This window comes from Psammomys obesus, unplaced genomic scaffold (genome assembly GCF_907164565.1).
Source record: "Psammomys obesus unplaced genomic scaffold, mPsaObe1.curated_primary_1811, whole genome shotgun sequence".
Classification (NCBI taxonomy): domain Eukaryota; kingdom Metazoa; phylum Chordata; class Mammalia; order Rodentia; family Muridae; genus Psammomys; species Psammomys obesus.
In genome coordinates, this window is record NW_026590490.1 from 134,027 (window position 1) to 152,437 (window position 18,411).

Below are 18,411 nucleotides of genomic sequence, written 5' to 3' on the forward strand. Positions count from 1 at the left end.
TCTTTCTTTCTTTCTTTCTTTCTTTCTTTCTTTCTTTCTTTCTTTCTCTTAAAAATATTAAAAATATATTATACAATTATATTAAAAAATATATAATTGTTGTTTTATGTGATACTGGGGATGGAACCTATGTGTTGTAGAGAAGTGCTCTACCACTGAATTACCTTCTCAGCCCTGACGCTATTTTAATGTAATTGGCTTTGCTGAAAGCATCTTTTTTAGGCCACCAAGTGTCAGCTGTCTATTGCTGTGTGAGAAAAAAAAATCACCATAAACCTCAGAGTCTTAAAACAGCATTTGTGGTTTATCTGTTTCTGGATGATTTTGCTGGTTTCTTCTAGGATTATTTATTATTATAATTTTCTTTTCTGTTGCTGTGATAAAACAACAAAAGGAACTTAAGAGAGGAAAGAGTTTATTTTATTTTACAACTCCCAAGTCACAATCCATCATTGAGGGAAGTCGGGACAGGAGTTCAAGCGGGAACCTGAAGGCAGAAATTGAATCAGGGACCATGGAGTATTATGGCTTATTGCTGGCTTGCTTATGTTTTGCTTCAGTAACTTGCTTAGCTGTTTTTCTTATGTAGTACAGGTCCACTTGCCTAGAGATGATACTGCCTGCAATAGGCTAGGCGTTCCCACATCAATTAAGACAGCCTTTAGGAGACATTTTCTCAGTTGAGGCTCTCTGTTCCCAGATGATACATTTGTGTCAAGGTGACAAAAACAAACCAGCATACCCATGTTGCATTGGTGCATTAAGTAGAACCAGAGAGTCTAAGATGGCCTCATTCATTTTTGGTCCCGCACAGGGGATGGGTGGATAGCCAACTTTTCAGTCTGTAGGATTTCTTTCCTTTTTTTTTAATTAAACTTTTAGTTTTTATATTAATAACAGTTTATTCATTTTATATCTCAGTTATAGCCCCCTTACTCATTCCCTCCCAATCCAACCCTCCCTACCTCATCTCATTCCATGCCCCTCTCCAAGTCCACTGATAGTGGAGGTCCTCCTCCCCTTCCATCTCACCCTAGCTTATCAGGTCTCATCAGGACTGGCTGTATTTTCTTCCTCTGTGGCCTAGCAAGGCTGCTCTCCCATCAGGGGGAAGTGATCAAAGAGCCAGCCACAGAGTTCATGTCAGAGATTGTCTCTGTTCCCCTTACTAGGGTACCCACTTGGATACTGAGTTGCCATGGACCACATCTCTGCAGGGGTTCTAGTTTATATCCATGAATGGTCCTTGGTTGGAGTATCAGTCTCAGAAAAGACCCCTGTGCCTAGATATTTTGGTTCTGTTGCTCTCCTTGTGGAGCTCCTGTCCCTTCCAGGTCTTATTCTCTCCCCTTTCTTTCATAAGATTCCCTACATTCTGCCCAAAGTTTGGTTATGAGTCTCAGCATCTGCTTTGATACACTGCTGGATAGAGTCTTTCAGAGGCCCTCTGTAGTAGGCACCTGTCCTGTTTCCTGTTTTCTCCTTCTTCCAGTGTCCATCCCATTTATCTTTCTGAGTAAGAATTGATCATCTTACCCAGGGTCCTCCTTCTTGCTTAGCTTCTTTAGGTGTACAGATTTCAGTATGTTTATCCTATATTATATGTCTAATACCCACTTATAAGTTTATCCGATATTATATTTCCTATGCCCACATGGTATATAAATGAACTTATATACCATGTGTATTTCTGCTTCTGGATACCTCACTCAGGGTGATCTTTTCTAGAACCCACCATTTGCCTGTAAATTTCATGATTTCCGTGTTTTTAATTGCTGAGTAGTACTCCATTGTGTAAATGTACCACAATTTCTGTATCCATTCCTCAATTGAGGGACATCTGGGTTGTTTCCAGATTCTGTCTATTATTAATAAAGCTGCTATGAACATGGTTGAGCAACTGTCCTTGTTGTATACCTGAACATATTTTGGATATATGCCTGAGAGTGGTATAGCTAGATCTTGAGGAAGCGCTATTCCAATTGTCTGAGAAAGTAACAGATTGATTTCCAAAGTGGTTGTACAAGTTTACATTCCCACCAGCAATGGAGGAGGGTTCCCCTTTCTCCACATCCTCTCCAGAATGTATTGTTACTTGAATATTTGATCTTAGCCATTCTGATCTGTGTAAGGTAAAATCTCAGGGTTCTTTTGATTTGCATTTCCCTGATGACTAAGGACTTTGAGCATTTCTTTAAGGGTTTCTCTGCCATTCTGTATTCCTCTACAGAGAATTCTCTATTTAGCTATGTGCTCCATTTTTAATTGGATTATTTGACTTGTTGCTGTTTAACTTCTTTAGTTCTTTGCGTATTCTGGATATTAGACCTCTGTCAGATATAAGGTTGGTGAAGATCCTTTCCCAGTCTGTAGGCTGTCGTTTTGTGTAGGATTTCTTTAAAAATTCTTTTAAATGACTGGAGGAGAGTGGGTGCAATGCTTGCAAGCTTTGGAATCAGAGCCGCAATGTCTTAGATAGGGGATCTCATGCTGAAGCTGGACCCGGAGGAGATGAAGTGGAAGATGCTTGAGGATGTCACCTCCATTTGGAACTTCATCTATGTGGCCCTGCTGCAAGTCACTCCATATGTCTTAAAGACAGCATATGAAGATTGTGAGTTGCATATGGCATCAAGAACCTGGTGACGATTTCTCCTCCTGTCTGCTGATGAATTGGCCCAGAAATGTGTAAGACTGATTAAATGGACATCAAAACTCGACTTGTTAAATACAAGTTGCGCTTTGGGAGCTGACCGTCATAGCTGAAATATAAAACTATTTGAGAAGTGCAAAAAGATGTCTTGTGGTCATAGTATGCCCTTAAGCCTGTGATACACACCTCTGTGAGTGTTGATGGAATTGTAAATAATGTCAAACCCTAAGGAGCTTATATCTGAAATGTTAACTGTCTTGGCAGTCATTTCTGTTTATAACTTCTGTTCAAAGTGTATTTGTGTCTGTTTGATGGAAGTCAACATATATCACAATGACATTTAAGCACAAGACCATTAGTCTATATTTTTAATAAACATTCTGATGAAGAATAAATCTTTTAAATTAGATTTATTCATTTTACTTTGTGTGTGATTGCTTTGCCCAAGTATATGTATATGTACTATGTGTGTGATTGGTGTCTGCAGAAGTCAAAAGGGGACATCAGATCCCTGGAAACTGGGATTAGGGATGGTTGTGAACTACCCTGTGGGTGCTGGGAGTTAAACTGCCTCCTCTGCTAGCAGCAACAAGTTCTTTTAACTTTTGATACATCTCTCTAGCCCAGTGTTTGTTGAATTTCTTATTGAACAGTTGTTTAGTTGAGGTTTCTGAGTAGCACCTGGCTCCTAAATTAATGAAGGCAGAAGATCTAAGGTGCTCCGAGACCATGTTTGAACTGCCATCTCACTCATGCTACATTTATCAGACCAGATAGGAGTTTCAAATACCCTTTCTCTTTTGATGAAAAATTAGATCACCATCACAGTGTAAAAGAGGTGTGGACACAGGCAGAATTCATTTGGAATCATTAGGATCTACTGTGATAGGAACACAAGCAAAAGGATGGGAACTGACATGACAGACAGAAAGAGAGAGAGAGGTTTTCAGTAAATAATCAAAGAAGCATTGGAAAGAACAGGTGTGAGAGTGTACTTAGTGATGGAGCACGTTCTTAGCATGTGTGAGACTCTGCGTTCAATATTCCCACACCCCAAAAAGAAGAGATAACAAAAGATTGAAGAGGTATATGGTTTAGGAAGGTTCATGTTTTGTAGCAATAATTTTTGAGAGAGCATTTTCAGTTGTTCAGAAAAGATTACAGAACATTAAAGAATGAACATGTGAAGAAAAAGAACCAATCTGTATTTTTTATATAAGAAATTTTATTTGTAAGATAAATAGTTATTATATGGGGCAGGAGATTTAAGAGAATATGTTTTAGGCTCTTAGAGTACATATTTGAAGGTAGAAGCTGTAAAAAGTGAAAGATTGAAAAGGTGTAATGGAAGAGGCAATGAAGAGAGGGCAGAATCCTGGAAAGAGCTGGGAGAGGTTATGGACAGGGGCATGGAGAAAGGGGCAGGGAGGAGATGAGGGAGGGAGGGCGGGATTGGGAGGGAATGAGGAAGGGGGTCACAGCTGGGATACAAAGTAAATAAACTGTAATTAATATAAAAATAAAAAAAGAACACAGTTGAACTACCTTGTTCATCTTGAAGGAGCTGACAGCATGAAACTGGAGAGAAAGTGAAGACAGGAAGAGAAATAGTTTGCAACCATGAAACTGGAAGTAAAATTATTTTCACTTCATAGAACTATTTTCAGAGTTACTGGGTTGCTATGTAAGTCAATATCTCAAGTATAAAGCAAGTTTTTATAATCCAAAATCAGTACATTTAATCATGTACTGAAATACGAAAATATATAAAACATGAAAATATATAATACATAAAATATGAAAATATAAATAATATGACCATTTATGTACTTATTTTTATGATAGATGATGAAAATCAGAGCTCAGAGAGAGAGAGAAAGAAAGAAAAGAAAGAAAGAAAGAAAGAAAGAAAGAAAGAAAGAAAGAAGAAAGAAAGAAAGAAAGCTTAAGACTTACCAAAGACCACAGAGCTAGCCAATGAGCCCTAAAGTATGTCTGTAAGTGATTATGGTTTTTGTTTAATGGTATTTCTTCGTTTTTCTGATCCTAGTTAGTTATGTGATTTATTTATTTTTCTGAGTATTAGATTTCTCACTCAAGATCCCTATGTACCAAGATTGCAGTGGATAACAAAGGACACCATTTGTGTTTTTTCTAATATATCTGATACATGTAGAATATGCTCAATGGCTAGTGATAACAGTTTCATTAATAGTAGTAAAAGCTAACTGTTACCTTCTTAGAATCTGTCATCTTGTCTCATTAATTAGATAAATTGCCTTTGAGCTATAGAATTCTGGCACTATGCCAGAAATAAAGCACACTTATATGTATAACTTACAGAAAAAGAGGAACTTTTTCTATAAAAGTTCACTCCTTTAATCTCAAATGTCTACCATAAAATAAATTAAATGTGTTACTGTAGAAAATTGTGGTTGGGAAGTTTTGTGGATACATCTTTATTTTAAAAAGAAAATCTTTTCTTTACAAGTGGTGGCTTTTAAACTTTTACATTTCTGTGAAGCCCGTTTTAACTCAGCAAACTCACCAGCTTTAACATTGTTTCTCATATTTTAAAATATTTATGACCCTACCCTAGCATAACATAAACATGAAATGTAATTTGAGTACCAATGCTATGCTAAAGACCCTTTATAAAAGTAAAAATCTGTTGATTGTTCCTTTTCCTTAGAATGAAAACTTTCCAAGATTTGTTTTTCTAAATATACAAAAATGAATCATAGTACTAATAAAAAGTATAGTTTGAAGCACAACATACCTTTAGGAAACCGAGTATGTGCTCAAAATATATGTTTTCAGGTTTTTAAGGCTCGCTTAACATACAGGCATTAAAAGGGGTATTCCTTGATTTTGACAGTCCTCTTCCCTCCCTTCTTCAGTTTGAGAAACAATAGAGATGGTTTTTGCGGGCTTCTTGACAAATGGTTATATTGTATGTTGGACAGACTGAATACACACCCCAAGTTACTATACCTAAATTCATTTTTCTAGCCTTTTTATTAACTGAGTTAGACTTTTAAAAAAAAATCTCAAAAATAAATAAATATATGAAAAGGGAGGCAGGAATCTTGTGGAGAGTCATCTTTTACCTTATCCTCTCTCTACATAGCAGCCAGTATAATCCAAAACTTAAGGTTTTGTTAGCTCTAGTATATTTCTTAGTATCTGTGTTTAAATGCAATGCTTTCTTTATTATTAGCAATTTAACATTTCTTTTTTCAGAAATTTGCATAGTAAGTAGACAGAGGACAGTTCTTCATTTCCTTATTCAAATCTTTGATTTACTACTTTTATAGTTCCTTTACTTCTGTAAAGGACTAACACACTATTGTACAAAGTTGCTTGTGCCTTTGGACATCACTGTTAATTCTAAGATTTATAACGTTCTTAAAGGACGTTAAAAGGAAGCATAGGGAGAGGATACTCATTCAGTAGGTCTCATTAAGTTGCCAAGGTTGGACTCAGATTCATGATCCTCCTGCCTCATTATGTAGAATAGCTTAGGTTATAGGCATATGGCTCCATGCCTAGGTGAATAAAGACATAGACGATAAAATTTGGATGGAGATTAAAAAATGCAATTATGTAGAAGCTCCCCAAAAGTCAGCTGTATATTCATGAGGATAACGTGCGCCCAGAATAGGTGTTTGCATATAAAGACTTAAGAGACCTTAAGAGACTTAAGAAACCTTAAGCCAAAGAAGTTTCATCTGTGGATGAAAAGGGACACTTGAAGAAATCTGCTGTTGACTCAGTGACTCCTATAATATTTTTTCATAAATATCTTCCCACAAATTCAAGTTCTCAGAGGAACTACTGTCTTTCTCTAGGCCTTTTAAACAAACAAACAAACAAAAAAACCAAATAAATCTTGAAATTTTTTTTAAAAAAGAGACCAGACAACAAAAAGAAGGTTGCCTAGTATTGTAGTTATCTATAAGCATTTGCATTACTTTCTAATTATGTTTCTATAGAGTTTCCCCTAGAATTTCAAGACTTTGGAAAATAATCTGCTGCTCACTTGATAAATAGTATTATATATTCAGTTCTAGGAAACTGAATGAGCTTTTGGTATTCTGTCCATACTGACTGTGATTAGTTTCTGTTATTTCATTTCCATTAGTGTCTGCACTGGTGACTTACCATTAATCATGCCATAGTCCCTTTGTTTTGCTGTTCTATCTATGATTCTATCTCTTTAGGAGTCAGCATTTCCCTTGTTGCCTTGAGGCTACTGGTTCTTTCAGTATATTATCAACTGAAATGTCTTTTTTTTTAATTTTTCATACAGTTTTTCGTTAAGGAGATTGCACTAATTAGCATTAACTCCTATCTGGTTTCACATTAATGTCTAGAATTGTGAAATGTCTGAGAGTTTCCTTGCAAGCTAACAAATTACGTTGACATAATAAAATGGAAGTTCACCATGTTTTGTGTTTTTTACAGTTGCTAATATCTCATTTAGCATGGGCCATTTTTTTCTTTCTCTCTATTTATTTACTGCAGTTTTTTCACTTTGTATCCCAGCTGTAACCCCCGCCCTTGTCTCTTCCTAGTCCCACCCACCCTCCTTCTTCTCCCCTTATGCCCCTCCCTTAGTCTACTGTTAGGGGAGGATCTTCTCCCTTTCTATCTGACCCTAGCCTAGCCGGTCTCATCAGGGCTGGATGCATCATCTTCCTCTGTGGCTTGGAAAGGCTGGACCTCCCCCATCCCCAGGAGGAGCTGATCAAAGAACCAGCCACTGAGTTCATGTTGGAGACAGCCTCTGTTCCCCTTACTAGGGTACCCACTTGGAAACTGAGCAGCCTGTGCGTTTCACCTGAGCAGGGGATCTAGGTCCTCTCCATTCATGGACCTTGGAGTATCCATGGTTGGAGTATCAGTCTCTGCAGGCCCCCTGGTCCCAGGGTTTTTGGTTCTGTTGGTCTCCTTGTGGAGCTCCTGTCCTCACCAGGTCTTTTATCGCCCCTTTCTACCATAAGATTCCCTGCACTCTGCCCAGAGTTTGGCTATGAGTCTCAGCATCTGCTTCAATACCCTGATGGGTAGAGTCTTTCAGCACAGACCATTTTTATTTGAGGATTGTAACTGAGATAAAGCCCAAAATTCTGAGCTATAATTTAAAAAAATGCATATACCCTCTCACATTTGCTCTAGCTTCCTTTCCTTGATTATTGTTTTGGGAGATTATCATTTGTCTTTCCCTATCATTGGGTTGGTCTTTCTTGCTCAAATATTTTACTCACTCTGTTACTGTTAGGATGACCTAACAGTATTATGTGGTATTAACCACAATACCAAGAGTGTCTAATCAGCAAATATTCATTTTTCATTCTTCTTGAAAACTGTCTTAAATCCTTCTGTTCTCACAACCATTTCAAATGATTTCTTCTATAGGGTCTAATGAAGCTATGGCCTCTGAATCTAACATCTGAAATACATTTATGCTATTTTGTATAGTTTGAACTTTCCACTGTTTTCTCACTCTTACTTTAGTTCGTATAGTACTTCCGATCTCATTCTGAGTCTATAAAACAAATGCTACTATTCTATAGTGTTTACAGATGATAAAAAGGAAAGCAAAGGGAGTAACTGACTTGCTTAAGGCTATAAAGTTAGTAAGTTCTTAGGATGGTAAACCTTAGCTGATTGCCTCTACAGTCTCCTTACTTTACTGTCCTTTTAAACTCTTTTCATATGAAAGTTACAGGGAGTAGGTTATATTTTGTTTCACCGTGCTGAAGTAAATTTTAGCTTTTGGTTGAAATAGGATATAGAATTTGATTCTGTGATCTCTCACTTCAGAACATAGCACAGAATGAACAAAGAATCAGAGGTGGGCTTAATATTTTTAGGGAATAATGAAAAGATTAAATTTACTGCATAGAAATAGTAGCCAGTTATCTTGACAATGAAGTTTTAGCCATTAGAACTCTACTAAAAATACTGTTTTAAAATATGTTTTAGACAAATTAGATTTTAATTATATATGCTAATTATATGATTTACTGAGAATATTTATTCTGTTTTTAATGGGAAATACCTTATTAGTAAGGAAATAATAAAATTTGCAGTATTTATTGTAGGGTCTCTTAGGTTTTACTTTTCTTGAGACGTTTCTGTCCAGTCCAGCATAATTCGTTTAGTTTAACATGTAATGAAACTTGGTCCAGCAAGAAGTATTGGATGTATGTATGTTGAATTTCTGCCAAATTCCAGAGCAAAAATGTTATTTTGTTTTGGTCAATTTTGGTCCAGAAAAGGTCTTGCCCTGATAGATTTGTACACCATTGAATGTAGGTAGCTTCATTATATATATTAAAAAAATATTACCCACATAACCAAGTGTGTGTGTGTGTGTGTGTGTCTGTGTGTGTCTGTGTGTGTCTTTGTGCCTGTATGAGTGTGTTTACTGTGGCTTGCGTCTAGGGCCTCACACATGCTAGAAAAATGGTCCACTGAATTGCAATCCCCAAGCCAAAAGTAAGAATCCTGATTTTGAGGTAAAGCTGATTCCTTTCCCTAATCTTGGAACTAAAAATGTTTGAACTCTCCATTAGGTTTTATAGTTCACTACCTATGCTTGAAATATACACAAGAAAACAAATTATCCACTAGTATATTCATTACATCTATAGATTAAAAGAAAATGGGGAAAAATGAACTGACATCAAAGCTTAGGAACTGAGAAAGCACAGGACGTTGGCCAAATGTGGATTTTGTGTGGAATCCTATTTTTCTTTTACTTGTGCAGATCTGCTACTTTAAATTTTTATTTCTTTTTCTAAAATACAGAATTAAACACCTTTATAACTTTCTATGTAAGACTCTACATTTGCTGCTATCTGGTAAATTTTTTTAAGTAATCAAGAATACTATTAAAGTTCCTTTCCCAAGTTAAATTTTATTATTACAATGCCATTTTATATAGTGCTTTAACTATTCATAAATATGTCTTCTTTTACTCAGTTTATTCCTATTTGGGAATGAAAGAAGCTGGTCTGTAGAATATACACAGCATGTTATTTATATTTCCTACAGTTAATTTAAGGGGCATCTTTTGTACCAGCTTGCAAAGTCCTCTGTTAATACTTTATTAAACTATTAAAAAATACTTTCCCTTTGCCAAAATGAGTAGAAGTAATAGCAAAACTTCCCAAACAAGCGTTTGCATTAGAAGGCTAAAAGTAGGGGCTTCAAAATCATTTTCATCTAAAGAATTGTTTGAAAAAATGTTTAGGCTCTAAGTACTTTAATTTAGAAAAGATATTGGAATTGTGATTGGTTTCTGATCACGGTGAGCTGGTACTTCCTTCTCTGGGCTTGTTCACTTTCCCTCTCCTTAGAGTTTAATTGTCTATTTCTTTCATGATGAAGCATTGAACTTCTGATTCCAGCTGCAACCCAGTTTTATACAACTTTGTATAACTTACTGGGGTTAGTTACCTGAGCCTTAGGACTTTGCTGCTCACAGTAGGGTTATTTATTATTTAACATGTTGTCATTTCCAGCATGTATTCCAAGAGCCATGCAGATAAGCCTCTCCTTGGAGTTCAGGAGCATGCATGAGTATACACACAGAGACACACACATGCAAACACTGGCTTAGGGTAAGGAAATATACTAAAGAGTACTGGAGAGGAAACTGAGAATATCAGCTTTATAATTATAAACTATAAGTGTGTTTTGTACTCTGCTATATATATTTTCCAATTTAAATAAACTGAATAGTATAGAAAGTAAAAACTAGAGTTAAGTTTTTTTCTAGCCTTAAAAATTTATCATACTCCTAGGCATATATCCAAAAGACACTCAAGTATACAACAAGGACATCTGCTCAACCATGTTTGTAGCAGCTTTATTTGTTATAGCCAGAAGCTGGAAACAGCCCAGATGTCCCTCAGTTGAGGAATAGATACAGAAATTGTGGTACATCTACACAATGGAATATTACTCAGTGATAAAAAAACGAGAAAATCATGAAATTTGCAGGTAAATGATGGAAACTGGAAAAGATAATCCCAAGTGAGGAATCCCAGAAGCAGAAAGGCACACAGGGTATATACTCACTCATAAGTGGATATTAGACATATAATATAGGATAAACATACTAAAATCTGTATACCTAAGGAAGCTAATCAAGAAGGAGGACTCTGGCTAAGATGCTCAATTCCCATTCAGTAAGGCAAAGAGGATGGAAATTGGAGGAGGGAGAAAACAGGGAACAGGACAGGAGCCTACCACAGAGGGCCTCTGAAAGACTCTACCCTCCAGGGTATCTAGGCAGGTGCTGAGACTCATAGCCAAACTTTGGGCAGAGTGCAGGGAATCTTATGAAAGAAGTGGGAGATAGTAATACCTGGAGAGGACATGAGCTCCACAAGGAGAGCTGGGCACAGGGGTTTTCCTGTGACTGATACTCCAGCCAAGGACCACTCATGGAGATGGCCTGGAACCCCTACACAGAGGTAGCCCATGGCATTTCAGTATCCAAGTGGGTTCCATAGTAATGGGGACAGGGACTGTCTCTGACAAGAACTGATTGGCCTGCTCTTTGATCACCTCCCCCTGAGCGGGGAACAGCCTTACCAGGCCACAGAGGAAGACAGTACAGCCACTCCTGATGAGACCTGATGGACTATGATCAGAGGGAAGGTGAGGAGGACCTCTCCTATTAGTGGACTGGGGCACAGGTGGGGAAGAGGGAGGGAGGGTAGGATTGGGAGAGAGATACGGGGGTGGGGATACAAAGTAAATAAACTGTAATTAATAAAAATAGTTAAAAATTTTATCACAAATATTTATTAACAAAATCAGAGTTTGATATTGGATTTTTTTCTGTTTTCAGAGTATATGTGTAACTGTTCTGAGGTTGGAAGCTTGGATGTGAAACGCTGCAACCAGACCACAGGGCAATGTGATTGTCATCTGGGTTATCAGGGACTTCATTGTGAAACCTGTAAAGAGGGCTTTTACCTGAATCACACTGTTGGTCTCTGTCTGCCATGTCACTGCAGTCCACATGGAGCCCTTAGCAGTCTCTGTAACAGGTAAGCATCTAAGCATGCAGTTACTGTATTTTTGTAAAGCAAAACTGTGTTGGGGAACTTGGAGGAGTTGGAGTAAAACAGTAGGGAGTGGCTAATGACTAAAATTTTATATACATACATATGCACTTATGTACATACATATATACATACATGAGAAAAAACAAAGGCTTCTGCTATGGAGAATCAGTTATTTAATTAAAGGGGAAAGCTCCTATGTCAAAGATTTATAAAATGTTTTATATACTTTAATTCTATTGCTTTGTGTATTTATTGTCAGGTTTATAAAGCTTTTTTTTTTCTGCTTTAGTTCATTGAAAGGACCTGGGCTTTGTGATAGTTTCCTGGAAAAAAAAACTGAAGGATTCTATTTACTGGGTTCCTTTTCAGGCATTTTTAGTGGAATATCTTTATTGTGTTTACTAACATACGACTGGATGTTAAGGAAACATATTCTTGGTTTTATTATCAAAAGTCTCAAATTTGCATATACATTTTATTGTTTGTTTTTGTTTTGCTGCCTTTTTAAAAAATGTTTATTGTATGTATGAGGATGGGGGATGCATGCCATGGACTCATGTGGGGGTCAGATCTCTGCTTCTACTGTATGGGTCCTGGAAATTGAGCTCAAGATATTTGGTTTTGTGGAAAGTACCTGTACCCATTGAGCCATCTCAGAAGTCCTATATAATTTTTAAGTGAGTGGAAAATAGACTTTATTTGTGTGTGTGTGTGTGAGAGAGAGAGAGAGAGAGATCAAATTAAATTTCCTTCTATCTAGATAGGTGTCTTAATTTCCTGGTACTATTCCATGTTACTAAAGTAGTTATATTTTATATAAATGAATACCTAGCTTTTTGTGGCTCTCAAGCCAAAAAGCTAAAGATCGTGCCTTATATAGTAACAGGAGCATGAACTTTACAATTAATGTAAGCTAGATATGGAACCAAGATCTGGTGCTGCCTCTAAGCTGTACTGTGCTATTCCTCTCATTTCAATGACCCTGTTTCTTCTCAAGGCTGCTGCAAAAGCTAAATGGATTGTTAAATGTAAAGTGTCTAACACACAGAAATCAAGAAATTCAGATTTGTCGTTATTTCAAAGGCATATTGTTGAATTTAGTGAAGGAATTTTGAAAATATTTTAATTAATTCTTCAAAAATTTCATACATGCATACAACATATTTTTATTATATTAATCCCCCACTCCTCATGATGGAATATTTTAAAGGAACTTTTATAGCTCACTAAAATATTAAAAATATACTCATTAAAACTATGCTTTAGAATAGCTGGGTGGTGGTGAAGTATATCTTTAATTCCAGTACTTGGGAGACAGAAGCAGACAGATCCCCACATTTGAGGCCAGACTGGTTGGTCTACATAGCGAGTTCTAGGGCAGCCAGGGCTATACAGAGAAACCCTGTCTCAAAAAACAAACAAACAAACAAACAAACAAACAAAAATAGGCTTTACCAATAGGTATTTTAGATACTTTAAAAAGCATATTGTATTATTGTACTATATTACATAATGTACTTGTATTAAAATATAGAAATGAATTTAACTAAGAAGCTTATAATTTGAAGTGCAGCAATGTGAATGTTTATGATGTTGAGTAGCTTCAAAGTTTGCTTTAATCTTCATAACAACTCTTTATATGTATGTTAGTAGGTCACAAAGATAGTGTCAGAAAAGGAATTCCAAATTAGGCCCTCTGAGTTGAAGTCCTGTGGCTTTAACACCATGCCACATGTCACCTATAATGAAAAGATTGATACTCTGTTTTTTGATATTTAGACTATAGTATTTTTTTTGAGGGTTTCATTATGTAGCCCTGGCTGGCTTGGAACTCTTAAACCAGGTTGTCCTCAAACGCATGGAAATATAGATCTGCCTCTGCTGTCCCTATCTATGTTATTTTTGTCTCTGCCTCTCTAGTGCTGAGATTAAAATCATGTACCATGATGTCTGGCCTCATATAATACTTTTTTTTTTTTTTTTTACTATATCACCAAATACATGGCCATACCAGTTATATGCAGAAGCTCCTCACTTACTTTTATTGTTGCATTGGTGACTGTATCTAGAATCTCCTACATGCTTGACAGGCACTCTATCACAGAGTTATACCCTCAGCCCAACACACCTATCATTTTAAAAGACAGGATGCCAACAAGTAGATAATTTGCTAACTAGCTTAATAACTTGATTAAGATATCTCTACTTTCTGAACCTTAGAGTTTTAATTTGTAAAATATGACCAATATATTTAGTATGAAGGATGTCTATGGAAATTAAATTTTGCTTTGTATGTATATTTACATTGTGAGCAGTGTATAGATTCAGCTCAATAATTCAATAATTCTAGGAGCTGAATATGATTTGTTTTGTTATAAAGTGAGCAATAGAATTAGTGTTTCACGAAAGAGAAGGAGTAAGTCAACCAGACTTGGATATGAGTAGAAAATGGAGTGCTTTGTTAGTAACTTACAGGAGAAATTATTCATTGTAAAAAGAAAAAAATGCTTTTTTTTTCTACTGTCATAAACCCAATTATAGAATTGAAATTATCATTTTATGTTTTAGAAAAAGAATAGGTAAATTTAATTTAATATATGCTAAACAATTGCCTGTGCCCTTGGCAGTTATTCATTTAATCCTCATATCAAACATATGAAGTAGAGAGTAGCATTGTTATTTTATTACTTTCCAGGTTTGAACAATTGCCTTTGTAGTAGGTAGTAAGATAGAAACTTGCTACTATAACACCTGCATTCTAAAGCTAGTGTACATACTTCTGTCTAGTATGATGATACATCGTTTCTCAGAATATCAGGTGCTGAATCAAGAGAATGGATATTGGCTTTTTGACCTCCAATGCTTAACTACAACACTCAGAATATTTGTATTGTTAAGGGATTTCTTCCAGTTGTCTTCTGGTAATCAGATCCTGACCCTGATGAGGTAGCTCATGCTAAATCATAGCTAATCCCAGTATGGGTTTAGTAGGTTTAGGAGTTAAAGGTCAGTCCTGTGAATAAGCGTCTTATGTGATGCTTATGTTGCTTTTTCATTGCACTAGCACCTTAGAGTAAAACAAAAAAAGAAAAACAACAACAACAAAACACTTTTTCTTTTATCAGGAAACATATAATTTGTGCAAGACTAGAGGCACAGACTACTAGGACGTAATAAAAGAGTGTCTGAATGCATGCTTGGTTTATAAGCAGAACATTTTAGCTACAAAAGGCACTGAGGTGTGCCTTTTTTGGGTCTTATTTAGGGAACTAGAGATATAATACCTTATAGGAGGAAGGTCCCTGAATTCTAGAGGATTTTCTAAAATAATGTCAGGAGATGAGAAATCACCTTAATACCTGCTAAAATCTTCTTTTGTCTTGATTTCTCTGTTCTCATTAAAAATGAATAAAAGTGGAGTTCTGTGCTGACTCACACATTGAAGGTCTATGGAACAAACATCTGACTTTAAAAATTAATTTTCCCCTTTCTGTCCATATGCTTTAGTGGGAGTTGCTCCAGCGAGGGTAGATCTTGGCTCCAGGAGCCAAATGTGGGTTGAGCAATGTCTTTGTATGCAAACACAAAGTCGTCTATGTACTGATAGAAGGTCAACCTCTTGTGTTATATTGATGTTCTAGTCTGTTTAAATGGAAAAAATTAGTCTGCAACATCTTAATTTTTTTATTTTTGCTTTTGGGTCACATTCATAGTGTTTTTCTGATTCACATTTTGTTCTTTCATTAATTAAAGAGACAATATTTTGTCCAAAAATGAAGTCTTGCCTTCATTACATTCAGTAATGTCCTGAATCTCATATATATTTCTTAAGATGTTGCCAGACCTGACTTTAATACTTTAAAAGTACCAAAATGTCTTTGATAGTTTTTAAATATTAATAATGAATTAGGGTATATGATTTGGTATTTCAAAATATCTTAGTAAGTTCTATGACGATCTAATATTCCTCTCCTTAAAAATCTATGTTTGCTGCTATAGTGTGTCTTGAAATACATATTACTTTGCTTTTTCAATTATTCTAAAATGCTCACAATCAGAAGACAAATTTTAATTATGTCATAAACAAAGGCCAAAATTAATGTTAAATAGAAAGGTGACAGAACCTCTCCAAGACTTTTGTCCATATAGGGCAGTAAAAATCTCGTTTTGTGAAGTATTTGGGAGTAACAGCTGGTACAAAATCACTGCGTTGTGTATGCAGTTTTGGAATATTTAAAAAGAAAGCTGTTTGATTACTGGAAACAACAATGTAGAGAACTTTGTCATTTCATCCACCCAGTATTTCATGTAATATAGGCATTGAATTTGCTACCCATGTCAAAAGATATTCCCTGTTCTCAAGAAACTCACAGTTAGTAAAACAGTAGCTGTGGAAACCAAATGATAGCGCTTGCAAGTGTACAAGTTAGTCAGAAATGACGAAAGACATTCACATTTGAAATGAAATTTGAAAAGTGAGTAGAAATTTGTATGAAAAGGTTCACTATTTCTAGAAAGCAGAGATTTGTAATGGTAGGATGGGTTAAAAGAGAGTAGGAAATAAGACTCTTGTCTGTTTATTTTCTGTTGTATCTCTAAAGTTTGGCTATAGTAGAAACCCAGTAAGCATTTGATGAGTCAACAGAATAGATGAATGAAGAATAAACAGAGCCCCTAATACGAAGGGTGTAGTATGCCATCACATTAGCTAAATATGGTTGAATAGAATGTGATATCAGATTTGCTTTTTAGAGAAATCATTGATCAGCTGTCTGGTGAACAGAAAGAGCATTCTTAGGCAAAGAGACAACTTAAGAGAGTTGTTTAACAATTTAATCAAGAGAAAGATAAGGCCACATCTAAACACAGAATGGAACCACTTTAAAGAATAGTTACTTTAAATGTATGACATGAATGGGAGAGAGATGGCTACCATGTGTCCTTCTGGCTTGAGCATAGAAGTGGAAGAAAAGAAATGCTGACTTAGCCAGATGGAAAAATAGCCATCTAAGGTAAGTTGGAGGAAGGTAGTGATGCTATTTGGCTTTAATCATGTAGGTATTGAAATGATTGGACATTTAAGCAGAGCTGTCTGGTTGACACATTATATGAATGTTCTCTAACAAACTCAACAAACATTCTAAGCTATTCTTTTTTATTTTTTTACACTTTATTCACTTTGTATCCCCCCCATAAGCTTCTCCCTCCTCCCCTCTTGACCCCACCCTCCCTCCCCCTTCTTCATGCATGCCCCTCCCCAAGTCCACTGATAGGGGAGGTCCTCCTCTCCTTCCTTCTGATCTTAGTCTATCAGATCAAATCCGGAGTGGCTGCATTGTCATCTTCTGTGGCCTGATAAGACTGCTCTTCCCTCAGGGGGAGGTAATCAAAGAGCAGGCCTATCAGATTGTGTCGGAGGCAGTCCCTCTTCCCATTACTATGTAACCCACTTAGACACTAAACTGCCATGGATTACATCTGCACAGGGGTTCTAGGTTATCTCCATGCCTGGTACTTGGTTGGAGTATGGGTCTCTGGAAAGACCCCTGCGTTCAAATCTTCTGGTTCTATTGCTCTCTTTGTGGGGTTCCTGTCCTCTCCATAACCTACCATTTCCCACTTCTTACATAAGATTCCATGCACTCTGCCCAACAGTTGGCCATAAGTCTCAGCATCTGCTTTGATAGTCTGCAGGGCAGAGCCTTTCAGAGGCCCTCTGTGGCAGGTTCCTAGGTGGTTTCCTGCTTTCTTCTTCTTCTGATGTCCATCCTCTTTGCCTTTTGGGATGGGGATTGAGCGTTTTAGTCAGAGTCCTCTCTCTTGATTAGTTTTTTTAGATGGACAGATTTTAGGTTTATCCTATAAGTCTATATGAGTGAGTATATACCATGTGTGTCTTTCTGCTTCTGGGACAGCTCACTCAGGATGATCCTTTCCAGGTCCCACCATTTACCTGCAAATTTCATGATTTCCTTATTTTTCATTTCAGAGTAATACTCCACTGTGTAGATGTACCACAATTTCTGCATCCATTCTTCAGTTGAGAGGCATCTGGGCTGTTTCCAGCTTCTGGCTATTCCAAATAAGGCTGATACAAACATGGTTGAGCAAATGTCCTTCTTGTGTACTTGAGCATCTTTTGGGTATATGCCTAGGAGTGGTATGGCTGGATCTTGAGGAAGCGCTATTCCTAGTTGTCTGAGAAAGCCAGATTGATTTCCAGAGTGGTTGTACCAGTTTACATTCCCACCAGCAGTGGAGGAGGGTTCCCCTTTCTCCACAACCTCTCCAACATGTATTGTCACTTGAGTTTTTAATCTTGGCCATTCTGATGGGTGTAAGGTGAAATCTCAGGGTCGTTTTGATTTGCATTTCCCTGATGGCTAATGAGGTTGAGCATTTCTTTAAGTGTTTCTCTGCCATTCGATATTCCTCTACAGAGAATTCTCTGTTTATCTCTGTTCCCCATTTTTTAATTGGATTACTTGGTTTGCTGCTTTTCAGCTTCTTTATTTCTTTACATATGCTGGATATTAGCCCTCTGTCAGATAAAGGGTTAGTGAAGATTCTTTCCCAAACTGTAGGCAGTTGTTTTGTTTTGATGACGGTGTCCTTTGATTTACAGAAGCTTTTCAGTTTTATGATTTGGCAAAATCCAACATCCAT

General features: G+C 36.6%; 1 protein-coding gene across 2 annotated transcripts in view; it reads left to right on the forward strand.

Moving 5' to 3' along the window:
- The window catches only part of Megf9 (multiple EGF like domains 9), a 124,901-nt gene that overhangs the window by 46,858 nt on the left and 59,632 nt on the right, over nucleotides 1–18,411 (forward strand). For both annotated transcript variants that reach the window (XM_055607539.1, XM_055607540.1), the window contains exon 2: nucleotides 11,526–11,727. In XM_055607539.1, the coding sequence (XP_055463514.1) occupies nucleotides 11,526–11,727 (202 nt within the window). The remainder of the gene's footprint in view (nucleotides 1–11,525; nucleotides 11,728–18,411) is intronic.